Below are 24,482 nucleotides of genomic sequence, written 5' to 3'. Positions count from 1 at the left end.
CAGTGTAACAGGCAGTGATAAAAAATATGTATATTTACACTATTCTTTCAAAAATGGGGATTTTCACAGGGAACTACATATTACACGGCAATGGGTAAATGTCACGGAAATCGTGTAATCTGTGAAAAAAACACAGCCTTACTTAATTGCAAAACTATGGTTGTATTTTGGTCTCGACTGCCATAGTTTATAATAAAAAAGGAATGCGTGTTAGATGGATTTAATAATTGAAAAAAGATTGCACTCGACATTACCTCCATAAATTCAATGCGTGTGTCTATATGCATTCTGCTTTCTATCACTATGGTAAAGAGTAGGAAGTTGTAATTAGGTCATGATACTAAGTGCAGACTAGTTAATCAGAATCAGAATAGCTCCAAAGGCTATGCAGAATAGACAGTGTTTGAACATTACACCCCACATCAACATTTTATTTTGAATCTGATCCAAATCTCTTATCTGTTACACGGTTCAAGCAAACACATATGTCTGCATACGACTGGTGCCAACTATGCACAGGATTTCATAAGGATTAGCACTTATCTATAACGTTAAATCTGCCAGATCAAAAAGTAACAACTTCTAACACTGACATGAACTAATTGTAAGGGAAATGGACAAGTCCAAAAGAAATGGGTTTAAGGGATACTTTCATATAATTGACATGTTCTTGTATTTATTATCTGTTTAATATAGTATTAATGTGTGTTCTGCATGATTCTCTATTGGTGTTTCTACTTAGATCCTTATTTGCCAGCAAACATGTTTCTGAAAAGACTGCTCAATCTGACTGTGGGAGTGAGGTGGAGATGCATAAGTGTTCTACTGTGGGCTGAATCATTGTGCAGTGAAGCCTGTGCAACACGGATGATTCCACACCTCTTCACCACAATCAGCCTTGAGGAGTCTTCTCAGACGCACATTGTCTGGAATAGTTAAACAGACAATACACTAAACATTAGGGGCAGCTAGAGAATACAGTATAGTATACAATTAATGAAATATAAGTTTACTAAAAAAAAAAAAAAAAAACATATTAAAAAATGACATCTGCCTACAGAATACATTATACTGATAAACCATCCTTACATTCATTGAAACGTTGTTTTAGAAAAATTGCACAGAAAAAAAAAATATTTGTAAATGAGCGCTGCTGACAGCTTCTTACTTCCAGGTCTCTGAAGTCTTCTAACAGATTGAGCTTTTCAGGAACAGATTCCAGATGGTCCAGAGCTAACCGGGTACTCTAGAAAAAACAAAAAGGTTAGAAGTACATTTTGTGATGATGTGTAATGCATATCACAATAAAATGTCAAATCATGATGCGTTTACTGATCATGAACCTGTATTAAGGTTAGTATTTAGTATTTTTTCAATAAATCTTATGCAGCGACAATCTTCACGCTTCAAAGCAGAAACTGACTATTTCAAAAGAGAAAAATTGGTGTAACTTTGTTTTTGTAAACATATGCTGAATTTTGCCTAATTTCCACAATGAGCAGATGAAACAAATAAACTAAAACAAACAAAGAGTTTGGTCAGACAGAACAGGATTGTTTGTTCTTTAATTTCTGAGGAAACATGAGTTTAGAAGGAAAGTCTGGCAACCTACATTGCATGAGCAACAATTCTCTGAAACTTGATTAAAAAACGAAGGCCATATTTGTGGTTATTTGCTTTTGCTTTGGCTGAACTTTTTTTGTGATTAAATTCCAATAACCCATGCTTAAAGACCAAGCCACATATTAAATTGAACGAACACAAAAGTATTTTGCAAGTGGAGTCCAGTTAACATGTAATGGAATGTATGCTAGGTAACCCCATACAAAAAAAAAACAAGTTGCTTACTAAGGAATACCAGTCATGCAATTCCTAGAAAGTGGTTGTGTTGAAAAAGACATTACATGAATTAGCAAAGGGAATGACACTGCCTCACACACACAGAGTATACGGTATTATCTGTCTGGCGATTATGACTTCTTGCATAACAAAACCAACTGGTTACTGATAAGGGTTGCTGCCTTAACTATATTACTTGTGGAATCAGAATAGGCTTTCTGTTATGGAAATGAAACAATGGGTTATTTCAGCCCTGTAATCCATTCCTTTGATAATTCATTCGGTGTTAGATATTACAGACGGAATTTGTTCAACACATTGTACTTTGTTTTTGTTGATAGAATAGTAAGCAAATGGTGATAAAAGCAGAAACAACAACAGAGAATCAAACAGAGAATCACAATAGGATATTGAAAAGGTATGAAATTAAATATTAGAAAAATGCAGCAGAAATAAAGTATTCCTTCACTGTCTAGATCAGTGTTTCTCAAACTGTGGGGTGCAGAATGTATCCTGGGGGAGTGTGAGATGGGTCATGAATTTATGTATTTTTTAAATGACATAAAAATAGAAAGAAACAGTAGATCGTTACTTCATTAGCTACATAGTGAATTACATCACAAAGACATTAGATTTAAAGAGAAATAAATGTGTGGTTACCATGGCATCAAAAAGCCTAGAAATACCTCCACTTTCCTTTGACAAAGGTATGTTAAACAGACTGAAACGTTGGGAAGTTGGCTCTTTGAACTAAAACACACACACACACATTATATATATATATATATATATATATATATATATATATATATATACACACACACATACATACCTACATACGTATATATATACACACACACGCACACACAAACATATATATACATCTAATAATAACCTGAAACAAATCTTACTGCTGACATCTCCGGTCATGTCAAAGTTTATAGATGGTGTTGTGCATTTTAGATGGTTGACTGGTGCCTTTTATTTAAGCATGCATATTATTGGACAAAGTCTGCTGCCATCTGCTGATGTACATTGTTTATTGGCATACTATATGGTGTGCACATTAGTATGCGTTGGACACAATTGGTAAACTGTTATTTGCAGTATTAAGTTGGCTCTTATTACGATGGATCAGTGGCTGGTTCGTGCAAAAGAAGAAAAAAAAAAAAACACAGCAGTGACATACAGAGATGGCAGTAGCATGTTGATTTTTAGTTTTTTACCAGTATATGTACATGTGTGTGTAGGGGGACGTCAAGTACCACAGACAAGAGAAAAGGGGGTGCAATCCAAAAAGTTTGAGAACCGCTGGTCTAGATTATCTATATTTGCTATGGATCTATAAGCCTCAGCAGTGTAGTGGTCCTGTAGAGGCTATGTGTGCCACTGAAAATCAATGTCATACAACCTGTGTAAAATCATCTAGAATTCATTTTTAAATCCATCTCTTCTTGCTGACTCTGTGTGCATTTTATCACAACAAGATAGAAAGCAGTTACATTTAGAACATCTCCAGTACTTAAATGCATGTTTATATTCCCAAGTGAATTATTATAGAAATGAAGAGAAAATGAATTCATTATAAAAGTGCATCAAAGGTTACTGAAGATCTGTTAGATTGAGATAACCACTTTTAAATGAAGCAAGATTAGAATGTATGCACCTGTCTGAAAGCAGCTTATCTGTAGCATTTTAAAGTACCTAGTGATAAACCTTCTTTAGCCATTAAGTAAATTACTGCTGTGTTTAAAGGTTAATGGCAATCTTCTTTCAGTGTACTGCAAGCAAGGTATGTTGATGTATTTGTATACTTTAAAATCACACAAATAAACCTGTTAAGGATTAACCTTCTTAAATGGTAATGGCAGTTAACAGCATGTAGCTTTTTAAACACTTACCATTTCTAACTCCACAATTCGGTCCTTTTTCAAGAAAGAGACAAAAAAGTTATTTAATATAAGTCTTAACATTGTTATTCCAATAAAGTTAAAAGGAATTTTTGTGGTCCTGAGGGATTTGAATAAGAATTGAGTACAGTTACAATCAATATGTTGCCTTTATGTAGGGCAACTTACAGAAACTATGCAGCAGCTGCAGAGTCACTTACAACAATGTCTCACCCGAAAGACAGAGCTCAGGGTCACACAATGAGTCAGTGGCTGAGCCGGGATTTGAACCTGTAGTATCAATTACCAATTAAAACCACAAGGTGTCAAACAGGCAAGTTCAACTTCAATGGTTTAATTTGAGATCAATGTCGAGCCATAACCTAGACATGCTGTGCACATTGAACATACTGTAAATCCCCTGAAAGGTGTCATCTTAAGCCAGCCTGTCACCTCATCTCTCTTTTCCAGTATAAAATGTTTACATAAAGAGGCTAGTTACAATGTAGCTCATGATTCACATGGGAAAGAGCAATGATAATTCATTTTTTAATACACTGTAATTGACTGCACTGGTGGTTGTATTAGAATGTCAAACTTGAAGTCTGTCAACTAAAAAGGGGGTTGAACCTTTCATAAATAGAACTCTTTCAGAGTGAATTATGTTCTTCTTGTAATGATATACAAGAGCTGTCTGAACTTCTGTTCCTTATCTGCCACTCATGTAAGCACATATGAGAAATTCCACCCTGGACTCATAATTACAATTACTAGTTTCGGCAGACTAGCTTAAACAGTCCATTTTCTCTTGATTAAAATCCAGCTCAACATCTTTAGGGAGTAATTAATTATACAACACAGTTGGCAGGTGCAACACCATAACCACAGATGTTCCAATAGAACTTGCAGATATGGCTCAAAACAACATCACTGTGCTATTGCAGTAAAACGTTTTTGTTACAAAATGATACAGTGGAAAATTAAAAGAAAAATTGATCATTTTTTATTAAAACAAAACAAAATAGAATATTGCCTGAAATCATATTTTATCAAAACATTAAAAAGCATTATAAAAGACAGCTTTTAGGAGCAAAGTCAAACACTAAACAAATAAAATAAAATAATAATAAAATACAAACTCACCTGAAGTTGTCTCATCTCTTCATCTTTTCCACGTGTCTTCTCGAGTAAATCTAAAAAAAAAATTTTAAGGCATAATGTACACACCCAACTGTGCAGAGCTCTCGTGCTTTGTCACCAGAAACCCTTGATAGAATTACAGCCTTATATGTAGAGTGTTGGTGTATATTATTTGTTATAATATGACACAACAGACATAAATGATAGATCTAGCAATGTTTGTTTGAACAGTTGAATAAGTGTTGAGAATAAGCTAAAGATGTTTAGTTTTTAACAATTCATTTTAAACTTGAGTATTTTTATTATTTTATTTAAAAAAAAATGTAGGTGGATTGGTGGGGTGTGGGGAAACTACATGTATTTCTGCTTAACAATCCCACTTCAGGTGGTAAATTTAACTTCAGAATGAGTAAATATTGGCCTGTTAAAAGAACATTCAGTTATTTCAAACTTGAGTTTAAATTCCTGATACCAGACTGCTACACGCTTCAAATGTGACCTTTGCCCTTTACTTGCAACTACTTCATGCTGATGTGACACTTTTGCCCAGTGATATTATTTAGGGAGTGGGCAGTACCAGTTGCCAATGAATCTTGTTTTAGGAAATTAGCACCAGATGAAGAGAAATGTTAAAATGGACACAAAAAGAGAAACCAAATCTTACCATTACGGTTTCCTTTGGCATTTTAGCAATCGTTATTTGTTAAAGAATTTTAAGCAATTTGAAAATATATTTGAAGTTCTAAATGTGTATTAACAATAATACAGCAACCACGAGCTGTGCCACATTCCGGTTTACAAATGAATAAAGAAGTGGCGTCAATGTAGTTTGTGCAGCGATTTTAGCAAATGTTGGAGGGGTGTAAATTAGTGTAAATTTTGCTTCATAGTTTGATTGAGAGTTTGAGATAATGGATCATGAGTATGCTGAATCTTATTCAGTTTTTTAATCGTTACAGTAACACAAACAAACTGGGTTCCTAAGAAAAAAAAAAAAAAAATCTGCTAGTTGCATATATATATATATATTCAAAAGATGAGTAATAGGATGCGCATATTATGGAACTTAATATAGCTAGTTTTTCCCCTCACTCTAATTTAAAAAAATGTCTTTGTCTGTCTACACTGCCCAGACTTCAACCTGCTGGGGTGCAGAGAAATCACATCCAGGTTCATTGGCAAGGTTACTGCAAGATGGTTGCAAACCTTTTTTGAGAGTGGACTAAGACTTTGACAGTGACTTCTAAACCCGTTTATTATCTGCAAAGAGAAAATACTGAAGTCTCCTGGGAACCCAAGGACAGTCTCTGCGGTCATTCCATATCAATAGGGCTTAAAAAAAAAAAGAGAGAGTACTTCCACCCCTTTGAATGATACTACATCAGTTCAAACTATATGACCGATGAAAAAAAAAAAAAAAAAGCTAATTTCCCACTAGAAGGCCCGAATGTGAGGCTGCCAATTTTAAATTGTTGTTTCTCTTGTAATAATAGAGCTTAGAAAAAAATATGCAGTGTTTCTGCAAAAAAACTACTGTGTGCTAAATTAAATCAACATCTGAGCCTCTTGAAAGCTTTTTTGGTGTATTATATTCAGATTTACTATAAAAATAAAAAAAAAACACAACCAAGTAAATGCAGTGAAATCTTTTTAGGTTCTGCATAATGTAAATCTGTGGCTTTTGTAATTGCTTTAGAGTTTGAATAACTTACACCCTCTAGGTGTAAATACATTGCTGTTTACAGATGTAAAATACTATAAGGGTATATATTTTAGGTTTATTCTACAAAATGTACAGTGATAATTGAATTGCAATTTCAAGGACGGGTTGCAAAGGAATTATTACAGCTTAAATTACACAACTACACATTACCTTTTTAGTAGGCTGCTTTTCAAAAGAATGGATAAGCTATACAAATAGATACTAGATTAATAAAATGTATTGTAAATATAAACATGGTAAAACTTTTTACTTTTACTCTTTTGACTATTGTTACTATTTGAGGCTTATTGTATGACTATGAAGTCTACATTGCTTATGTTTATTATTTAATATGTATCTGCCTTGTAAAAACATCAATACCAATATCTAAAAACAACAACTCTAGCATGAATAACTTCTATCTATATAGCTATCTAAATATATAAACCAAATGAATAGTGCCATTGCTATTGGCCAGTTAGATGATAAAATACAGAATTGCTCTGGGAAGATGTGTCAATGTCAGCAGCCAGTGATGTGGAAAAAGCAGCAAGTAAGTTAAAGCCTTACCTTTGACAGTCTCATCTATCAAAGTGCCTGCAAGGAGGAAAATTGCCCCAAGCCAGCAAGCAATAATGCAGTATCGAGAAAGACCACCAGCAGAATGTACGCTCATAATGCAAACTCTTTGTTAAGGATTCTAGTTTATTGGGAGTAATGGATTCAGTACAAGAAGAAAACAACCTGTGAAATTAAACAAATTGAAAACAGCACTATGTACTCAGCATGCAGTAAGCGCACACACCTTTTACTATTCCATATGCATTAATAAAGTTTTTCTTTCTGAGAAAGTAAGAGAGATAAATGGTCTGAAGAATGCCGAGTTGTCAATAAGAAGAGGCTAATTCCATTAAGACATGCTCTCAAGTTCGGTAGCAATTTTCTTGTGGCATTATCCAAAAATATTTGCCAATAACTCACAATGATAATTTTAGTATCTAAGATATTAACTGATTTCAGTTACTTATTGGGTTTTTGCAATTTTGCAGCTTAAAATATGTTATGTCAGTTGCAGTTTCTTTTTTACATACAGGCTGGACAACTAATTAGAAATGCCTGCTCAATCGTACACAATTATATGAAAATGGACAATCCTCTAAATAACATATCTGACATTTACAGAAGTTGTTTTCAATCATGATGGGCTAAGCAGACTCTGTTGGCAAGACAGGCCCTTAGTTGGCAGGTGCTTCCAAATATAATGAGGAAGTATCCAAAGTAATCACTCTAAGGTCAAGACTTTGCTGCAAACTTCTACCATCAGCTTCCAAGGTTGTAAATCAATACAAAATGAACCACCACTAAATAAAATAATCAGTTCATCTTTGTAATGCATTTTATGAAACTCTCTTTCAAAAAAGTCTTCTATCGTCTGTGCATTAAAACTGGAGATGAATTCATATTGACCTATAAGGTCTTTTCTGAGGTAACCCGTGGCATTGTATAGCTATGCAGTCTCGTTTTCTTTTCTTAGTAAGTATTTTAAAAAATCTTGGCATAATGCATAATCAAGCTAATCCAAAAGATATTAAACCTGAATTACCTATTGTCCCAGGCAGCAGCACTCTTTGCTAACTAAGCTGTTCTTAATAGAATAGGAGTTCTACGAATCGATTTAACTTTAACAGAAATGTTCTCAGGAACGAGACAGCATCACAGTGCCAAATGTGTACTCGGTAAACAATTAGGGTAATTTTAAAGGACAACTAGAGTTAATTTTGCTTCATGTCTAGAGCCGATGGCAGATTATACTGGCCAGTGTATTTATATGAGCCAATATGTCTCAAACTAGTTCAACCCAAAAAAAACCCCAAAACTCAGGTTAATAAAACTGGTACAAAACTTATCCATATTGCATGATCATTCATTTTAAATTAGTGCTGTGTTATAAATCTGAAACAGCTTTATTGCAAAGAAACAGTGTTAGACAGTTTGCATTCCTGTACATTGCCAGAATATAAGATTATCAGCACCATTCCGCAGTGTGAAAGTACAGATTCAAAGAAAGAAGGCAGTTTCTGTGTGCAAAAAGGGTATGGCATTTTTTTTCACTGGACATGATCAAGGGCTGCGAAGCAGAAGAGACCTCAGGAATTGATCATAGGAGGGGTGTGCTTTATTACTTAGAGATAAGTAAGGAGATTCCCTTTGGCTTGCGGACAGCCGTCCTCGTGGAGGTGAGACCGAACAGATCAGTCTCCAAGGCTGGGAAGCAACCGATACTCCTCCCCCCCCCAACGGGGGATCTAATCTAGAGGTGAGAAAATGGGAAGATGACAGATTTAGATAGATTTGGCCGGGGGTCCCCATTGTCTGGCTGAGAACCTTCCTCGCGGAAGACATAGCCAGCAGCGGCTGGGCTTCTAAGGTTGGGAAGTGAGCTTCACTTTACCCCCAGAGGGAGACTGTTGCAGAGGTGGAGCGACAGTTGCTGAGGTGGAGTGGCAGAATAGAGGAGGAAAGCATAGTGGGGGATGAGGGGAGGATGGTGGAAAACAAAAACGCAAGACAGAGAGCAAACTCATGCCTTGGGGGTTAAATAGGGGCTTAGCAGATGTTATTGGTTGGAAGGAAATAAGGGGAGGAGCACTCGCTCATGCCTCCCAAATCACACGGAAGTTTACAATTACCTATTTGGTGATGTGGGAATCCAGTTAAATCTGACTGCTTTTTTTGACAAAAAATTATTCTCCAAAGCTACTAAAATCTACTCATCAATACAGAAACACTTGTAAAAACTGTTGATGGAATTTAGTTATGTATCTATATTAAAATAAATTATGATAATACAGCAAATTCTTTACAAAATGACAGCTATACTCATTTACTAGTACCTAATTTAAGCACAGGCTTATAATTACACTTGATTATTTTGGTCTGTTTCCAATCTGAAGAAAGAGTCCAATAATTTTAATTGTATCAAGCTAATCCAAATATGAAAGTAACCCACTTCATAAAGGTAAGAATGTGAATAAAAAGAACCCCCTTAAATAAAAAGGGTACCATGGTACACTAATCTTTCTTTACTGTGCTAGATGTGAGCACACATTGCTATTTGAAATACTTAAGCAGGTATTTGATTAATCTTAGATCACTAGAGTAAGTGCTGGATTAAATCAAGTTTATAAACATCAGTACATCATTCTAAATTGTGTCACCACACAAGTACAACATACCCTTCTTAAGGATTCATTCCATTTTTAATCACATCTGTAGGGCAAGCCATTGAAGTAATCCTATTAATCCAAGACCTCACTGTCTAGAGCACCACCAGCCAACCCGTTGCTGCTGTTACAAATTTTCAAAAATAATCTTTATCAAATAATCTGCCAAGGGAAATTCAGTCTTAAAGGTGTTTCCAAATTAAATAATGTATGATTTGTGTTTGTATAAAGAAGGTTGCTTTTTAACAGAATAACATGCTTTTAGATTTTCTTTTCATCCGCTAACTGTAAGCCATGCAATACTATCTACACCACTCTCCAGAAAGTATTGGTATAAAAGGATGCTCCAGTATTGATGGAGGTGTACAAATGGTATAAATGACATAAAGACAATGCCCTGCTCTCACTAGGCAAGGCATTCTCTTTATGTAATTTATAACAGTGACCCTTAAAATACTACAGTATTTTCATGCCCTACCACAGCTGTAAATTCAAAAATAGATCCATCAGTAACATGAACAAGCATATAAGATTGTCCTCTATGAATTGTATGCAAATGCAATTGTCTGACATACATACAGATGAACAGATGACTTCATACACCTTCAGATTCTCTCAAAAGCTTGTGCTAAAGTATTTCCAGACAAGGGTTCATCCTAATATAAATAAGTACTTTAGATATAAGTAAAAACAATGTGACATGTAATCCCCTAGATTACGATTCTATTAATATCTTCTTGTAATTTCAAGAATACAGACAGACTGTCATACAGTCTGTCGGCGAGCCAGACAGCTTGGTTCTTAGAAAATAACTCACAATAGCCATTCTCTAAATAAATGCAAAACTCTAAGTGCCATACAGAAAGATAGGTCTGCTATCACACAGAGCATTACAGTTCCGTGCTGCTTCTCATTTCCAATCATGATTACTCACACCTGTTTGTCTCCCAATTTGTGAACTGTGGTATTGCTTGACTTGCCAAAAAATACGGGGGTCTGATCAGCATTTCCGATCTGTCCAAGCTGGTACTGTTTATTAGAAACGCTGAAATTGTAAAAATTTCTCTTCAAATTCCTCAGGAAGCTAATGATGCTTCTTTGAAAATCGCTGCCTGTATGTCATGGATGATTCCATATCGGGCAGTAACGTTTTGGGTCGTCTTTTCTCTGCAGTCAGTCACGTTGCTGTTTGTGTACTCGGGTCTTTTGTTGCCGATTTTTTTTTTTTTTTTTTTTTTTTTTTTTAATATTTAGTCATCGCCAATGGTTTTTACCCCGGTTTATCTGGAATGCCCAATTATTATTTTTATCCCGGTTCATCGATGCAATCCCCTGGTGACTCGCGGAATGGCAGCTGAAACACGTGTCCTCCGAAATGTGTTCCTGCCAATCCATCATTTTTCGGATCCACAGCGAAGCCACCAGACCATTTGTTCCAGAGCACAACACAGATCTGAATGGCTCCACTACAGACCTGGAGGCGCCCTATCAGCCACAGGGGTTGCTGGTGCGCAGTGAACCGTGGATTGCCCTGCCGACCTAAGCCCTCCCGACCCGGGCGGCAGTCGGCTAATTGTGTGCCACCCCCTAGGAACCCCCGGTCACGGTCGGCAATGACATAGCCTGGATTCGAACCTGCGATCTCCAGGCTATAGGGCACATCCTGCACTCCAAGCAGAGCGCCTTTACTGGATGCCCCTTGTTGCCGATTTTAATACACGCATCACTATACTGTACTCTAACTTAAGACGCAGAAAAAACTAAATGGTTTCAAAAGTGTGTCTTAAATTCAAAGGAATACGGTATATATTATTCAGTCAGCTTTGTGGCATTTGAAATGCTACTTTTCTAAATTGAGTCTTACCCAACCGATTGTATTCAATAGAGGTGTGTAAACAAAAGTCTAATAGTTTAATTGATATCCCACATCAATACAATATGTATTTATCTCCCTTCATAAGAACAAAAGGTCTTGAGCCTTTTAATAGCTATTGATGTTCTATGAGCTAGCTTTGTTTCATTTACACAATACCTTTCTGTTTTGACCATGGGAATTGGGTGATGAATGTCGTTGCCAAGCCCTTCTCCAACAATGAATTGCTCTCTTGTTCTCGATTTATGTAAATTTTGTAAAAGGTAGGGTTTTCTTTTTATAGTTGTAGTGACCCCTTCTTTCATCAAAATATATTTTGTAAATCAAGAATGAACTGTTATTTCAGTAAAACAACTTCACTAAGGGGATTACCCAAATTGCTTTTGTGAGACAAACTGTGTACATGGTCACTTTATATTTCCAAAGACAAAAAAAGAAATAAAAAACAAAAGCCTTTATTAATGTACTAATATGATATGCTACGGCTTAACAGACACAAGAATGATGCTGATGTTTTTAGTGCTAAATATGAAAGATCACGATAAGATCCCACGTTCTGAAAGTCAAATCAATTTCCTTGAGGCTGGTTTTAAAGCCTTATCTTATTAAAAGTACTTTATTTTAATATTTTTAATATTTTAATATTTTTAACAAGCACATTAAACAACTGATCATCTGTCTTTTCTGATTTACCCATTTAACTTCTGTCATTAAAAATAAATTCAATCATAGAGACTTCTTTGTTCTATGTGCATTTTCTGCAGGCATTTTATCTGTACAGGGAATCTGTGTCTGGGGGGGAAAGCATATGACCAAAAAAATAACAAAACACTAAAATTCCAAAAAAATACAAAAACTCCCAGAACAAGTCTTTAAAAAGCATAATAGCCAGTAGTGCAGGATTTAAAAAGTCCTCCCCCATCTCTACCACCCCAGAGATTCAGAAAAATGTACCTAATTCTAAAGTGGGTCAAGGTTTTCTTATCGTGTAAATAGCACTATTTAATTAACCTTTGTCTAGACAGCACTGAGCTGCAGACACAGTCTACATTACAAAGTGTATAGTTCAGTTTTTGTTTGTAGTCTGCATGTATTATGTAATGTTACATCACAATGTGCTCTCTTATATATTACCAAAGTTCATGATCTATTTTCTATTGTATTACAGTATATTTATCACAAGAAAAAAAATACCATCTTATTTGAACCCTGAAGTCAATCAATCAGCTATGTTCAGATTAAACCAAATCAAACCCAGTTTTTAAGATAAATGATTTCTTGGGAGACCCTGTACTCTCACAATTTAAAAAATAAAGGGTATTGTACATATAGGCTAATTGGTCACAACGTTATGTTTAGGGCTTCTGTTCTTCGGTGCTTATTCTGTCAAAATATGTATAGTAGTAACTCGATAGTACTTGCACACTTAAGTTGTACCTTCTTTCCTTTGCTGTCTTCCACAACGAAATCCCTATGGTCACAGGCACATTCTTCTGGAGGTTTTGTGTCTAGGCATTTTTTTACATTTCGCCACAATTCTGTAATCTTGTTTTAAATCTTGCAAGCGCAGTCTCCAATAGAAATTCAGGAATGTGCTGTCACTCAGTAGTTGGGGCGGGTTTAAAGTATTCAGAACGAATCAATGATAGATAAAGTCGCCTTGGGTAAGCGCGTCTACTAAGAAACAAATAATAATAATAATAATAATAATAATAATAATAATAATAATAATAATAATAATACTACAAGTCAAGAAGGCGGGGTATTGCCCAGCAGCACTGGGAAATGAATTTATTATTATTTTTGTAGTAGGTTTTATTTTTTTTAATGGGAAAAGAGCAAAGTCAATGTGAATTGATTAACCATTTCCACAGTTTTTCCGGTGTTGTCTGGTGTTTATTGGCTATTCACCAATTTCATTTTTTTGTATCTGGGGTGTTTTATCTGGTTTTATCGGTTAAAACCAAAAATCAGAAGCCCTAGTTATGTTGTAGACTGAGGTTTGTAGGAGGTGTTTCCAAAGCCCTTGTAAAATATTGTAAAAACAAACACTAAGATATTTTCCATCTTTGAATCTTACCTTCCGTATCATGATCAATATGCAAAATGCATATTCTTTCCCAGAGTTCCAAAATCATATAAAATAGAAAGCTTAGTTTCAACATTCACATAATAATTAACAACTGAGGATGGTGTAGGGTAAGCAAACTTTCATCCAGCATTAACTTCCAAATAAGCTGCTTAGCATTAACGTCCTATACTACGTCAGCTATTTCTTACAAAGAACACTCTTTTCAGGTGCTCCCCCCACAGTGCTTAGTGTTCAGTAGAACATATTTAACTACAAACAATGGAAAAGCAGCTAGCAGAGTTTATTTCTCTTATTATAGGAGGCTGTGTGGTCCAGTGGTTAAAGAAAAAGGGCTTGTAACCAGGAGGTCCCCGGTTCAAATCCCACCTCAGCCACGGACTCATTGTGTGACCCTGAGGAAGTCACTTAACCTCCTTGTGCTCCGTCTTTCGGGTGAGACGTAATTGTAAGTGACTCTGCAGCTGATGCATAGTTCACACACCCTAGTCTCTGTAAGTCGCCTTGGATAAAGGCGTCTGCTAAATAAACAAATAAAAATAAATATTAGGAATGCGCTTTGTAATGCCCTCTTATCGAATCGATAGCCTGAATAGGCTTTCACCTTTGTGATTCTCCAATATATTAAAAGGTTGTCTTTGAGGTATAAACAGGTTGGAATCTGACAAATATTTATGTTTTTTTTTTCTTATTAAATCAGGTATCAATTGTTGGCTCCCTCCATTGCTAATGTAGGTCAAAACATAGTTTGATTAGTTTTATTTCACTGAAACAAAATCACACATATATTATAAACCAACTATATTGCTCCAAACAAAGAAGGGGTGTTCAGAGGGGTGTATATAAGCATGTACATTATGTAAATTCACGTGTCACAATCATTTCCGGTATGCATGATATGCATACATGATACCAGGCCTGCCATAGTGTTTGTGGAGATCACAATTTACATTGACGTACTGTTATGAAGTAACGCCACAAGTAAGAGCCCTCTGGCTCAGGGGAGCACTAGGTACCTTGAACTGTATCCTGAGTAGGTACCTTTGTTGATCATATGGCTGCTGACGTTAGTTTCATTAACTAGTTTTGAGAGCCTTTGTTTAGTCTGCTGGTACTTCAACAAAAACTCTCTTTTTGAAAGACAACAGAGAGAATGTAGTAAATAACCAACCTCTCTTTTCTCTGTGAATCTCTTCAAGTAGCTGCTTCTGCTTTGTGATTTGCCCAATCAGAAGTTGCCGCTCTGATTCCTTATTCTGTTTGAGGCCCTTGAGCTGCTCCCGGCTCTGCTGGAGATGACGTCGCAGCCTCTTTTCTTGCCCCTCTCTCTCCTTCGCCTCCTCACACAACCACTGCAGCTTTGTCTGGAGCAAAGAGAACAAACAAGAGCGTCAGTCTTTATGTATTAAAGGTTCTGAAAAATGCATATTGCTGTATTAACCAAAAAAAATAAAATAAATATGTGAAATATGGTACTATATGTTCTCATTTTTAGTTCTAAGAAAAAAAAGGGCTGCAAGCAGAATTAATCATGTCCATTGAATTTTGATCAATTTGCTTTTCATTCCATGTTTAATGTCACAAGTCAGAAAAATCTGCTTAAAACCAGTATAATTAAATAATACAAATGCAACAAATAATGATTGTAATGGCAGCAAACTTCTATAACACAATGTCAGTAGAGTACATACAGTCAACAACAGCAACTTCATTGAACCCTGAAGTTTATGCTGAACTTATTATACATTAACTATACAAGTTCAATATCCAGAGCTCATGGGCTCATTCATGATCGTAAAGTCTATTGACTTTTCTGTAGTTGTCCACCAGATCATTTGGCAACACCATGAAACACGTCCCCAACCTGGATCCTATATTATTGAGGTAGTGTAGAATGCTGGTGCATGCAATCATTTGCTAAGTTACCAATCACCTTAGAATTTCACATAAATGGCTATTCGCACTCAAATTTGTTTACACGCTCACTTCAAACCATGAAGAGACTGTATTATGAAACATAGGAATACATTGTAGACAAGCTGATAAACCAGAACAAAAACAAATCTGAACATAAAACTTTTGAACTGAAGGCTTTTCTTTTTAGTAGCACAATTTTAACAATTTGGTACAATGGGCATTACTGTACTTAATTTCGTTACCTTCATTTCAGCCAGCCAGCGATGAGGGTCCTTCTGCAAGCCAGGTGTAAGGGATATTGCCTATAAACAAATGTAATTACTGTAATGTGTCCTCTAGAGTGATTTTTAAAATGAATCATTAAAAAGCTGTTCTCAGCAGACGAGTTTGGTGGTGGCATTACAATTTAATTTAAAGCCACAACAACAGTGAAAGTAGTCAATCTCATGCTTTCTAATTATAGATTGTTTAGGGTTATCTTAATGCAATTCTGATAAAAGGATTGCTGAGATATCATCCAAAGGCCTTTTTTTATTTTCTTTATTGCACTACTTCATAATTCAATAGTACTGTATTACGATAACCTTGTTGCTTGTTTTAAAGCATAAAATCAAGTTAGTCATTGGCAGGAATAGTTGATCTAAATTGAAGTTCAAAACCATGTAATTTAATCCCATATTTAAAATACTAAAAAGTCAAATGTGGGAAGGGACTAATTGTGTATTATAGGTTGGTCCCTGATGGAGAACAGACTGCGGCATTGGCAATATTTGATGTAATCTAATGTAAAAACAAGGTTTTTCAGAGGCCAGTGGTTTCTTGCAAGCCTGTCACATGTTTTGACCTAGAGGTTAATACAAACGAATTAACAACATTTAAATTAGTGAAAATAATTAAACATATAAATCAGTTATATCTTTAAATGCTGTAGTGACTTGCAAAATATCTGAACAACTCAAATTACCTATTTATATTAGAATAAATGCATAAAACAACATTAAATAATTATTACTTTGAATTGTTCATCCGAGTCCCTTGAAAAGGCTTCACATGCAGAGTCAATTTCAATTCCTATTGTGCAAAGTATGGACTCTTGTTCCATTTCCATTAAACCAAGCTGCTCCTGGAGTTCCACAATTGTTCCATCCATGCGTTTCAGGCACTCACCACCACTGGTGACCATTTTCCCCTAGAAATGAGAAGAGTCCGATCTAAGTAACAGTCCCCCAATTGTTTCATTTACAGGCAGTAATTGTAAAAATTAAACTTGAATGTGTTAAAGAAAATGTTGACTTTTCAAAGTTCATAAGGTCTGTCAGTATTCAAATGTGGCCAATACTTGGTACAAATACTGTAAAATAAAATACCATTGTTAGAATCTTGAAAATTAATCTTGGAAGTTATTTTTCTTCTTAGATACTCTAAATATTAAACTTTTGTTTTAAAAAACAAAATGTTATTTCATTCCTTGTAAATTTGTCATATGAACCCAATCTTAAAAATCTCTGGAATAAGTGTCAAACTGTCATCTTTCCATTAAGTTTGTTAGTTAATTATTATTATTATTATTATTATTATTATTATTATTATTATTATTATTATTATTTCATCTAGGTCATATAATATTAGTGCATTTCCTTATATTGGTCTGTGGCTCATTTAATTTACAAGGTTATATTACCTTCATCCATCAGATTTATTTGCAACTATAAATTGTCAAGTTATAAAGCACTTAAAAATGGTCACACAATGGTTTCCATTTTAAACACATTTGTTTGCATTACTGTGTCATAGATATTCTCACTTTGATTCTGGAACAACATGTTGAAATCAACCATGATCCCCTTTATTTTCTTCTTTTTTTAATTAAAATAAAAATGGCCTATAAATCAACTTTAGATTATAATTACATGATATGTTCTCATCATTTAAAAGGTATCAAAAGTCACTTTTAAATAGGAATTATCTAATTTAGCAGATTATAGTATTTGCTCCCATGGATACCTGTAAATGTTATTTTCAGTAATTTATAGAATTGCCTTGGAAAAAGTACAATCATCTGTATTCATGAGTAACCTCAATCCTTTAATTATAATATTAATGTACTTCTTTTATAAAGTGCTAGTTCATGTCGACATAAAACATGTAGCAAGTTGATTATTATATTCACTCTAATTTAGAATATACATAATTATGATGGTGCCTATAATTATTGAGTAGTGCGAAATGAATGGTGACTGTTTAAATGTTCCAACACTACAGTGGAAATATCAAGGTTCTTTGCACATAGCCTAGACAATCTCCAGTTCTGAATTGACCATAGCTGAATCTAGATGCAGAGGGTCTAAAATAATGGAAACAGCTTGCACGTGCTATATTACATTGTATAAAAGCTGTGACAAAGTCAACTGTTCAATCAAATGTTTAATTTAACACATTAAGTCAAGACACAAAAAAGAGCAATAAAATGTTCATAAAGTTTAATCTAGGCTATTTATCTAATAGATAGATAGATAGATAGATAGATAGATAGATAGGAGGGAGAGAGAGATACAAATTTTTATGTGACATAAATAATATGCCATATCATGCAGATAAGTGAATGTCTATGCATAAAAAATATAAAAAGTAAAAGATCAGTTAATATTTGTACCGCCATGCTACTCTGTCTGGGTGAGACATTAAAAAGTTAATGTCTAAACCCTGATAGACAGGACACGCTTCACCAGTTCTGTTAATCCCTCAGCTTGATAAATGATAACTTCACCCTTTACCAGGAAAAACTAAAATAAAATTCTTATGAAATAACATAGGATCACACAGTGACAGTGAGGCCATTCTTACATGCATTGCGTTTTTGTAATAAATTTTAAAAACATCAGCACCAGAGCTAGACCTCAGTATAACTATTTGTCAATAAGAGGAAGGAGCAATTGACAAACATGCATGGTATAAAATGATTTTTTTTTATTTGTTTTTATTTTACAGTGAATAAGGGGAGTTATCATCTCAAGACAGAAAACCATATATAAAGTTGGAGTTTCAGATATTCTATTGATCATTTAGCTGTTTGAAAGCAATGTTACTACTAAATTAAATGCAATAGTATATGTTGTTCAGTAACAGACTTAATCATGAGTAGTTACATTCATTCAATACATCAGGGTAGCAGAATGTCCAAAATCTTGATACGTTTCAAAGTTAAGACCATTCAATTTGCAATCACCCAAATAAATCATTTTTTTTTTCTATTCAAATATCCTGTAGACTGTAATTAACTAGCTAAGGCCGAGCATAAGTGCCGTGTTCAATGGAATTGCTTCACTTTAAGAGTCAGACCGTAATCATACCATGCCAATCGCTGTAAGCGTCTATGACAAAGGAGCATGTAATTCAATGTAGTTTTATTAACATTTAAATTTCTGTCCTTGTCAGAAGTCATATGTAAAAGTCGTTAACAGGAATAGTAAATCCTATGTAATATATATTGTTATAATGTTGTTGGTTTCAGATTTTCCTGTATGAAAAACGCACACATTATGGTAAAGGTCATTTAGATTTTTTCTAATGGTAATTTATTTGAAGCTGTTGGAGAAGAATATTTATAGAACGTTTCTGCAGACACTTCAATGCTGTACATCCAGTCAACTTCCAAAAGTCGTGTGAAGTAATTAAGTTGCCAAACAGAGATTTCTTTAACCTAGTGTAGTACCAGATAATCATCACTTAAAATTAAAATACATGTTTGCCAATTTATTTCTTTTAAAACTGTACATTGAGTCCTAAAAAGTGAATGGATGTGCATTGTGGAGAAAATGTATGGAATGTTTTTGTTAGCTACAATTACTTATCGAAAGGTATCTTCATAAAACCCTGTTATTTGATTTCATTTTCACATACACTCGCAAATAAAACTAACGATTTATAAAAAAAAAAAATAATCCACGTAACTCACTTAAAAATATTACTTGAAAGACAAAGATGTATAAATGTGAGAGCAAAGCTCTTAAAGCCTTGTTTGTCCACAATGACAGACAGCCATAATGAATCCTTGCTCTCTATAAAGGTTGAGGGGAGCTCACCTTTTCTTCTAGCTCCTGCTTCAGCAGCTGGTACTTCCTCTTGAGCTTAGTGCTTTCCTCTTCACTCTGGGTTAATTCCTCTGTCAGTTTGTCACATTCAATCTTCATCTTTTCCAGCTGCCGACGCTGTGCTTTAACTAAGTTTTTGTCCTCTGTTGCTTCAGCCTGAAGGAAAAGAAAAGCAACCCAATTATTCATCTGTTTCTCACTGTTGATAAACCTTATTGTATCACAGTAAATGAACTAACAATACAAGTTGATAGGAAAGACACTGGTCAGTAGTAACGTAGGTCTAATTATGTCAAGTGCAGCCATTTCATGACTTTGGGTCAGATCTAGCACTTGCAAATTCTGTAGGTTTTTTTTTAGGGAAATGTGTCCTTGATGCCTTTTGCACAGATTAACACCATGGGAAACAAAATCAGCTACTTTGTACTGTCTTAACAAAAACATTTTTATTTAATGCCTACTAAAAAATGTATATTTTAACACGCATGCATTGTTTGTGCTACTACACAGATTGTGTGAACTTTCACACTTCCCAAAGAACTGTTAAAAAAAAAAAAAAAAAAAAAACACCAACATTGCCAATTGTACAGTTACCTTGAAAGTTCTTATGTGGTTTTCCTGCTCATCCCTTTCTTGTCTAAAAAGCCGGACAGCCTCCTGGATATTCTTTTCATGTTTCGTTTTCAAATTTTCCATCTCTGATCTGAGACCTGCCAGTTCTCTATGATGCAGATCCCTTTCGAGTTTGATCTGTCTGCCCACAGAGAGTAGTTCCTCTTGTCCACAGTCATATGCGCTTTGGAGGTCACCAAGGTCTTTCTTCAACTCTTTCCTGGCTGTTTCCTCATCAGAAAGTCTGTTGGTCAACTCAGCCCGAATGGCACTCAGGTGTTTAATCTCCCCTTGCATCTCAAGCAGCGTCCCCCGATCCTTTTCATTTTTCCTGCTTAACACAAGAACCTCACTCTCCAGTGCCTGGTTATCGCTCTTCAGTTGTGAATGCAACAGGTTCTGGTTTTGAACCTCGTTCTCGAGCTTGCTGGCAACTTCCCGCACCTCTCTAATCTCATGCTCCAAGTCCATATGCTGCGATTTTGTCTCATTGAGTTCAACATCTTTACGGTGAATGTCCTCTTCTTTTTGTGCCAGTTTTGAGATGACGTCACTCAGCTCCTTGCGAAGGTTCTCCATCTGTAGCATGACTGAGTGGAGCTGCCCTTGTAGAGTTTCCTTTTCTTTGGTCACCTATATGAAGTTGCATTGACTATTATTAGTATTTATATTTTTTCAAATTTGATATGGATTAATTATATTGAAATTAAATGTAGCAATTAACCTCTCAAAGTCAAAACATGGAATATACTTAGCCTTTATATGTGGTGTGTGTTTTTTGCTTATTGTAAATGGGCTCTACGAATGTATTGCTTGCTATTATAAAGGTACAAAGACAGCCTAGTACCGGATGACAGACACTAGAAGGCTGTGTGGTCCAGTGGTTAAAGAAATGGGCTTGTAACCAGGAAGTCCCCGGTTCAATTCCCACCTCAGCCACTGACTCACTGTGTGACCTAGAGCAAGTCACTTGTGCTCCGTCTTTCGGGTGAGACGTAATTGTAAGTGACTTCTGCAGCTGATGCATAGTTCACACACCCTAGTCTCTGTAAGTTGCCTTGGATAAAGGCGTCTGCTAAATAAACAAATAATAATAATAATAACTAGAAGGTAGAAGTTTACAAACTGACTCCAGTTGACACACATTGTGTGGATCAAATAAACATCAAGAATTGAGACAAGCTGAAGATTTTCAATGTATAGGTGTTCAGACTTTAATTCCTCTTGTCTTCTTAGTTTAATAAAAGTACCCAGTACTAGTGAAATTGTGTTTAAATGAAATTAACACCTAATTAACTAAAGACTGTGGGTGGTGTGAGTAGCAAGTATAACAAAAAAGATACAGCCTGACACAAGAAGAAGAAGAGTGGGAGTTTAAGGTGAAGGAGATACCAATCAATCAAAGGCAATGTAATCATTGTATATAATGACGGACAACATGCTTGTTCTTCCTGCATCTACAATATTATGCACCTTATGTCTCAATGTGCCACCAACAGCAATTAATTCATAGAATAAAAAATACACAAAACACAGTTAGCACTACAGATATACAGCATGTGTCATACCTTCTGTTGCCTGTTGATTTTATAAATAGTACTGCGACAACTCAAAACTAGATACCTATCTGAAATAGTTGTTTAATGCAGCAAAGTATCAGGAGGCCTGTCTGCTTTTACATTTAAGTAAATCTCACACAAAAACATGCCCTGACAACAAACAAAAGTAACACACCACGGAAACTGAATCTATAGCCATTGCACCACCAGGCCACACAGGTTAGTGCAGCAGTGTGGAAATAATGTATGGCTATCCCGTACCTGTGGAACTCTCCGACAGGCTTTAAAGAGAGAGAAAGAAGTGTAGAAATTAAAAACACAGACACAGAAATGATCCAAGATTAATCAAAATGAATAAAAACAAAAAAATGGAAAATAAAGATCTATGCAGATGGGAAAAATGCCACATAGAATGTAATAAAACACATTTTATATGATGTCTGTATCACTGCTACAATGTTCTATGCTGTTGAGGAAAATAGGATTCTATGTGCTAAGTATCTAATTTTCCCAGTTAACTACCTGCTTGTTTTTGTCCATTGTTAGCTCTGCCGTCTCGTTCTGCTTCTCCAGATCACGTTCAAGTTTCTTACACTTTAGTTTCCAGAGCCTGATGGACTCCTGGGCTTTAGCTTTCAGTTCTTCCTTCTTTTTGTCACTCTCCTCCTTCAGGAGTTCGGCCTGTTTAAGCTGGTTCACATGCTTCTCAGCCTCCCTGCCACAGTCCTTCAATTGAGTGTCCAAATCCTCAATCTGGAGCTCCATGCGCTTTCGGTCCGTCTCACAGTCTTCGTAACGGTTCTGGATTTCTTTCAGCTGATCAAGCATCCTCAGCTGCTGTTTCTCCCTCTTGTCAAGGTCTGATGACAGCACCTATCAAAGAAAAAGCAATAATTTGGAAAAAAAGAATTCCAGTATATAATAAATAAATACATAAATAAATAAAAAACACTTAAATATTTGGTGTAAAAAATGCAGTACTAGGATGAACAAGGGCTTCCATTAGAAAAATGTAGGATTTGTTTTCATGTAGACCAACTCATTGCTACTATGATGTTGGTTATTATTTTATTTATACTATTATTTTATGTTATTAGTGTTGTTTCTGATGCCATTGGGGATTATGGTTTTTTTTTTTAAGTATTAAAATGAGTAATCTATTTTTTTATGTTTAGGCAAATCACCTCAAATGTTACAAGCAAAGCACTTAGCCCAAGGGCAGTTTAAATCTTAATATTTATTTATGGACATTTTAGAAGCCAAAAGGTTAATGTCTTTTTTATAAAGTCTGTAACAACCTACACTGTAGGCTTCACAGTGGTCTCATTAAGCTTTTTCTGTTTTAAATTAGGCTTACTGTGCAAGACTGTATTTTGGCGATTTTGCTGATGCTTTTTCCAGGACTTAACTATTTAACACTACACAGCAAATAATTATACTGTGCAGATGCACTGAAAATGTTCACCGTCATCTTCTGATCAGACACACTTTTACAAATTGTAGGAGAATGTTATTTATGGGATGTGTGTTATATACACGGGAGGCAGTACACTCTGGTTATAGCATCTCATACTGTATACAATAATACCTCAGTTGTGACTGAAGACAACAGGATTAAGAACCCGCTTGAGCTTTTCTATACCTTATTCCAGTATTCCATTTTCAACTTGGGAAAAAATTCCCTGTATACTAAATATCAAATCAGATTTAAGAAAAGTCTCAAAATATTAAAAAATACTAGTACCCTCTAAATTGTAAAAAAAGGTACACTGAATTAAACCTCATACAGGCAAAATAAAACGTATGGTTTAGCACTGGTTTTCTTATTTTGCTCTTTAAAAACAAAAAAAACAAAGACAATGCTATATATTTCCTCCACTGTATCATCAGAGATGAATGTACTGCAAAATAAAATCAACAGGGGATCTTCCAGTTATGAAGAATGATTACAGAGCACATTCATGTCAATGTGTTAATGTAGATGAGTTTGATTGATAAATAACACAACTAGAAGGAGGGTTTTACAGAACTGTTTTCTTTGTTGTTACAAACTACTTAGTTATATCTCTGGGAACCGGTGTTAAACTGGTTTCAAGGAAAATGCATTCCTGCATTGATATATGCATTTCTCAAGACTACACCCCCAGTGCCTTTCACCATTGTAATCCTGGTAATGTCAGTGTCATCCAAATAAGCTATGGGGAAAGTGCCTGCTGTGTAGTCATAACCAGCTTTTCACAAACCATTAAAAACAATATCTGATGTATACATTTGTTATCATTATCCAATACAGCTCCTAAAAAAGTGAATGAATTCTAGATTGAAAATTAATCCTCCAGAGAGCATGAAGTCCTACTCATATGTGCCACTGCTAAAGATGTGTGTTTTTTGGACTTCCAGCATGATCATATTTGAAAACAAGACATTAGGAGGTTCATGCATATGTAGAATTGTATTTACACAAATTGAATTGTTAATTGATTAAATCAATTCCATGCTAATTTCATATTGTATTTATTTTTTCAGCATCACAAATGAGTGCTCAGA

General features: G+C 35.1%; 1 protein-coding gene across 3 annotated transcripts in view; it reads right to left on the bottom strand.

Moving 5' to 3' along the window:
* The window catches only part of LOC131697608 (centrosomal protein of 128 kDa-like), a 37,068-nt gene that overhangs the window by 2,797 nt on the left and 9,789 nt on the right, over positions 1-24,482 (bottom strand). For all 3 annotated transcript variants that reach the window (XM_058987748.1, XM_058987746.1, XM_058987747.1), the window contains exons 9-17: positions 22,458-22,808; positions 20,359-21,009; positions 19,756-19,920; positions 16,686-16,862; positions 15,916-15,975; positions 14,928-15,120; positions 4,872-4,921; positions 3,741-3,764; positions 1,169-1,246 (exon numbers count right to left, since the gene is read on the bottom strand). In XM_058987748.1, the coding sequence (XP_058843731.1) occupies positions 1,169-1,246; positions 3,741-3,764; positions 4,872-4,921; positions 14,928-15,120; positions 15,916-15,975; positions 16,686-16,862; positions 19,756-19,920; positions 20,359-21,009; positions 22,458-22,808 (1,749 nt within the window). The remainder of the gene's footprint in view (positions 1-1,168; positions 1,247-3,740; positions 3,765-4,871; positions 4,922-14,927; positions 15,121-15,915; positions 15,976-16,685; positions 16,863-19,755; positions 19,921-20,358; positions 21,010-22,457; positions 22,809-24,482) is intronic.

The sequence above is a fragment of the Acipenser ruthenus genome, chromosome 15, assembly GCF_902713425.1.
Source record: "Acipenser ruthenus chromosome 15, fAciRut3.2 maternal haplotype, whole genome shotgun sequence".
Lineage (NCBI taxonomy): Eukaryota > Metazoa > Chordata > Actinopteri > Acipenseriformes > Acipenseridae > Acipenser > Acipenser ruthenus.
The sequence above is the reverse complement of the archived record's forward strand: the minus strand, read 5'-3'. Positions and strand labels throughout refer to the sequence as shown.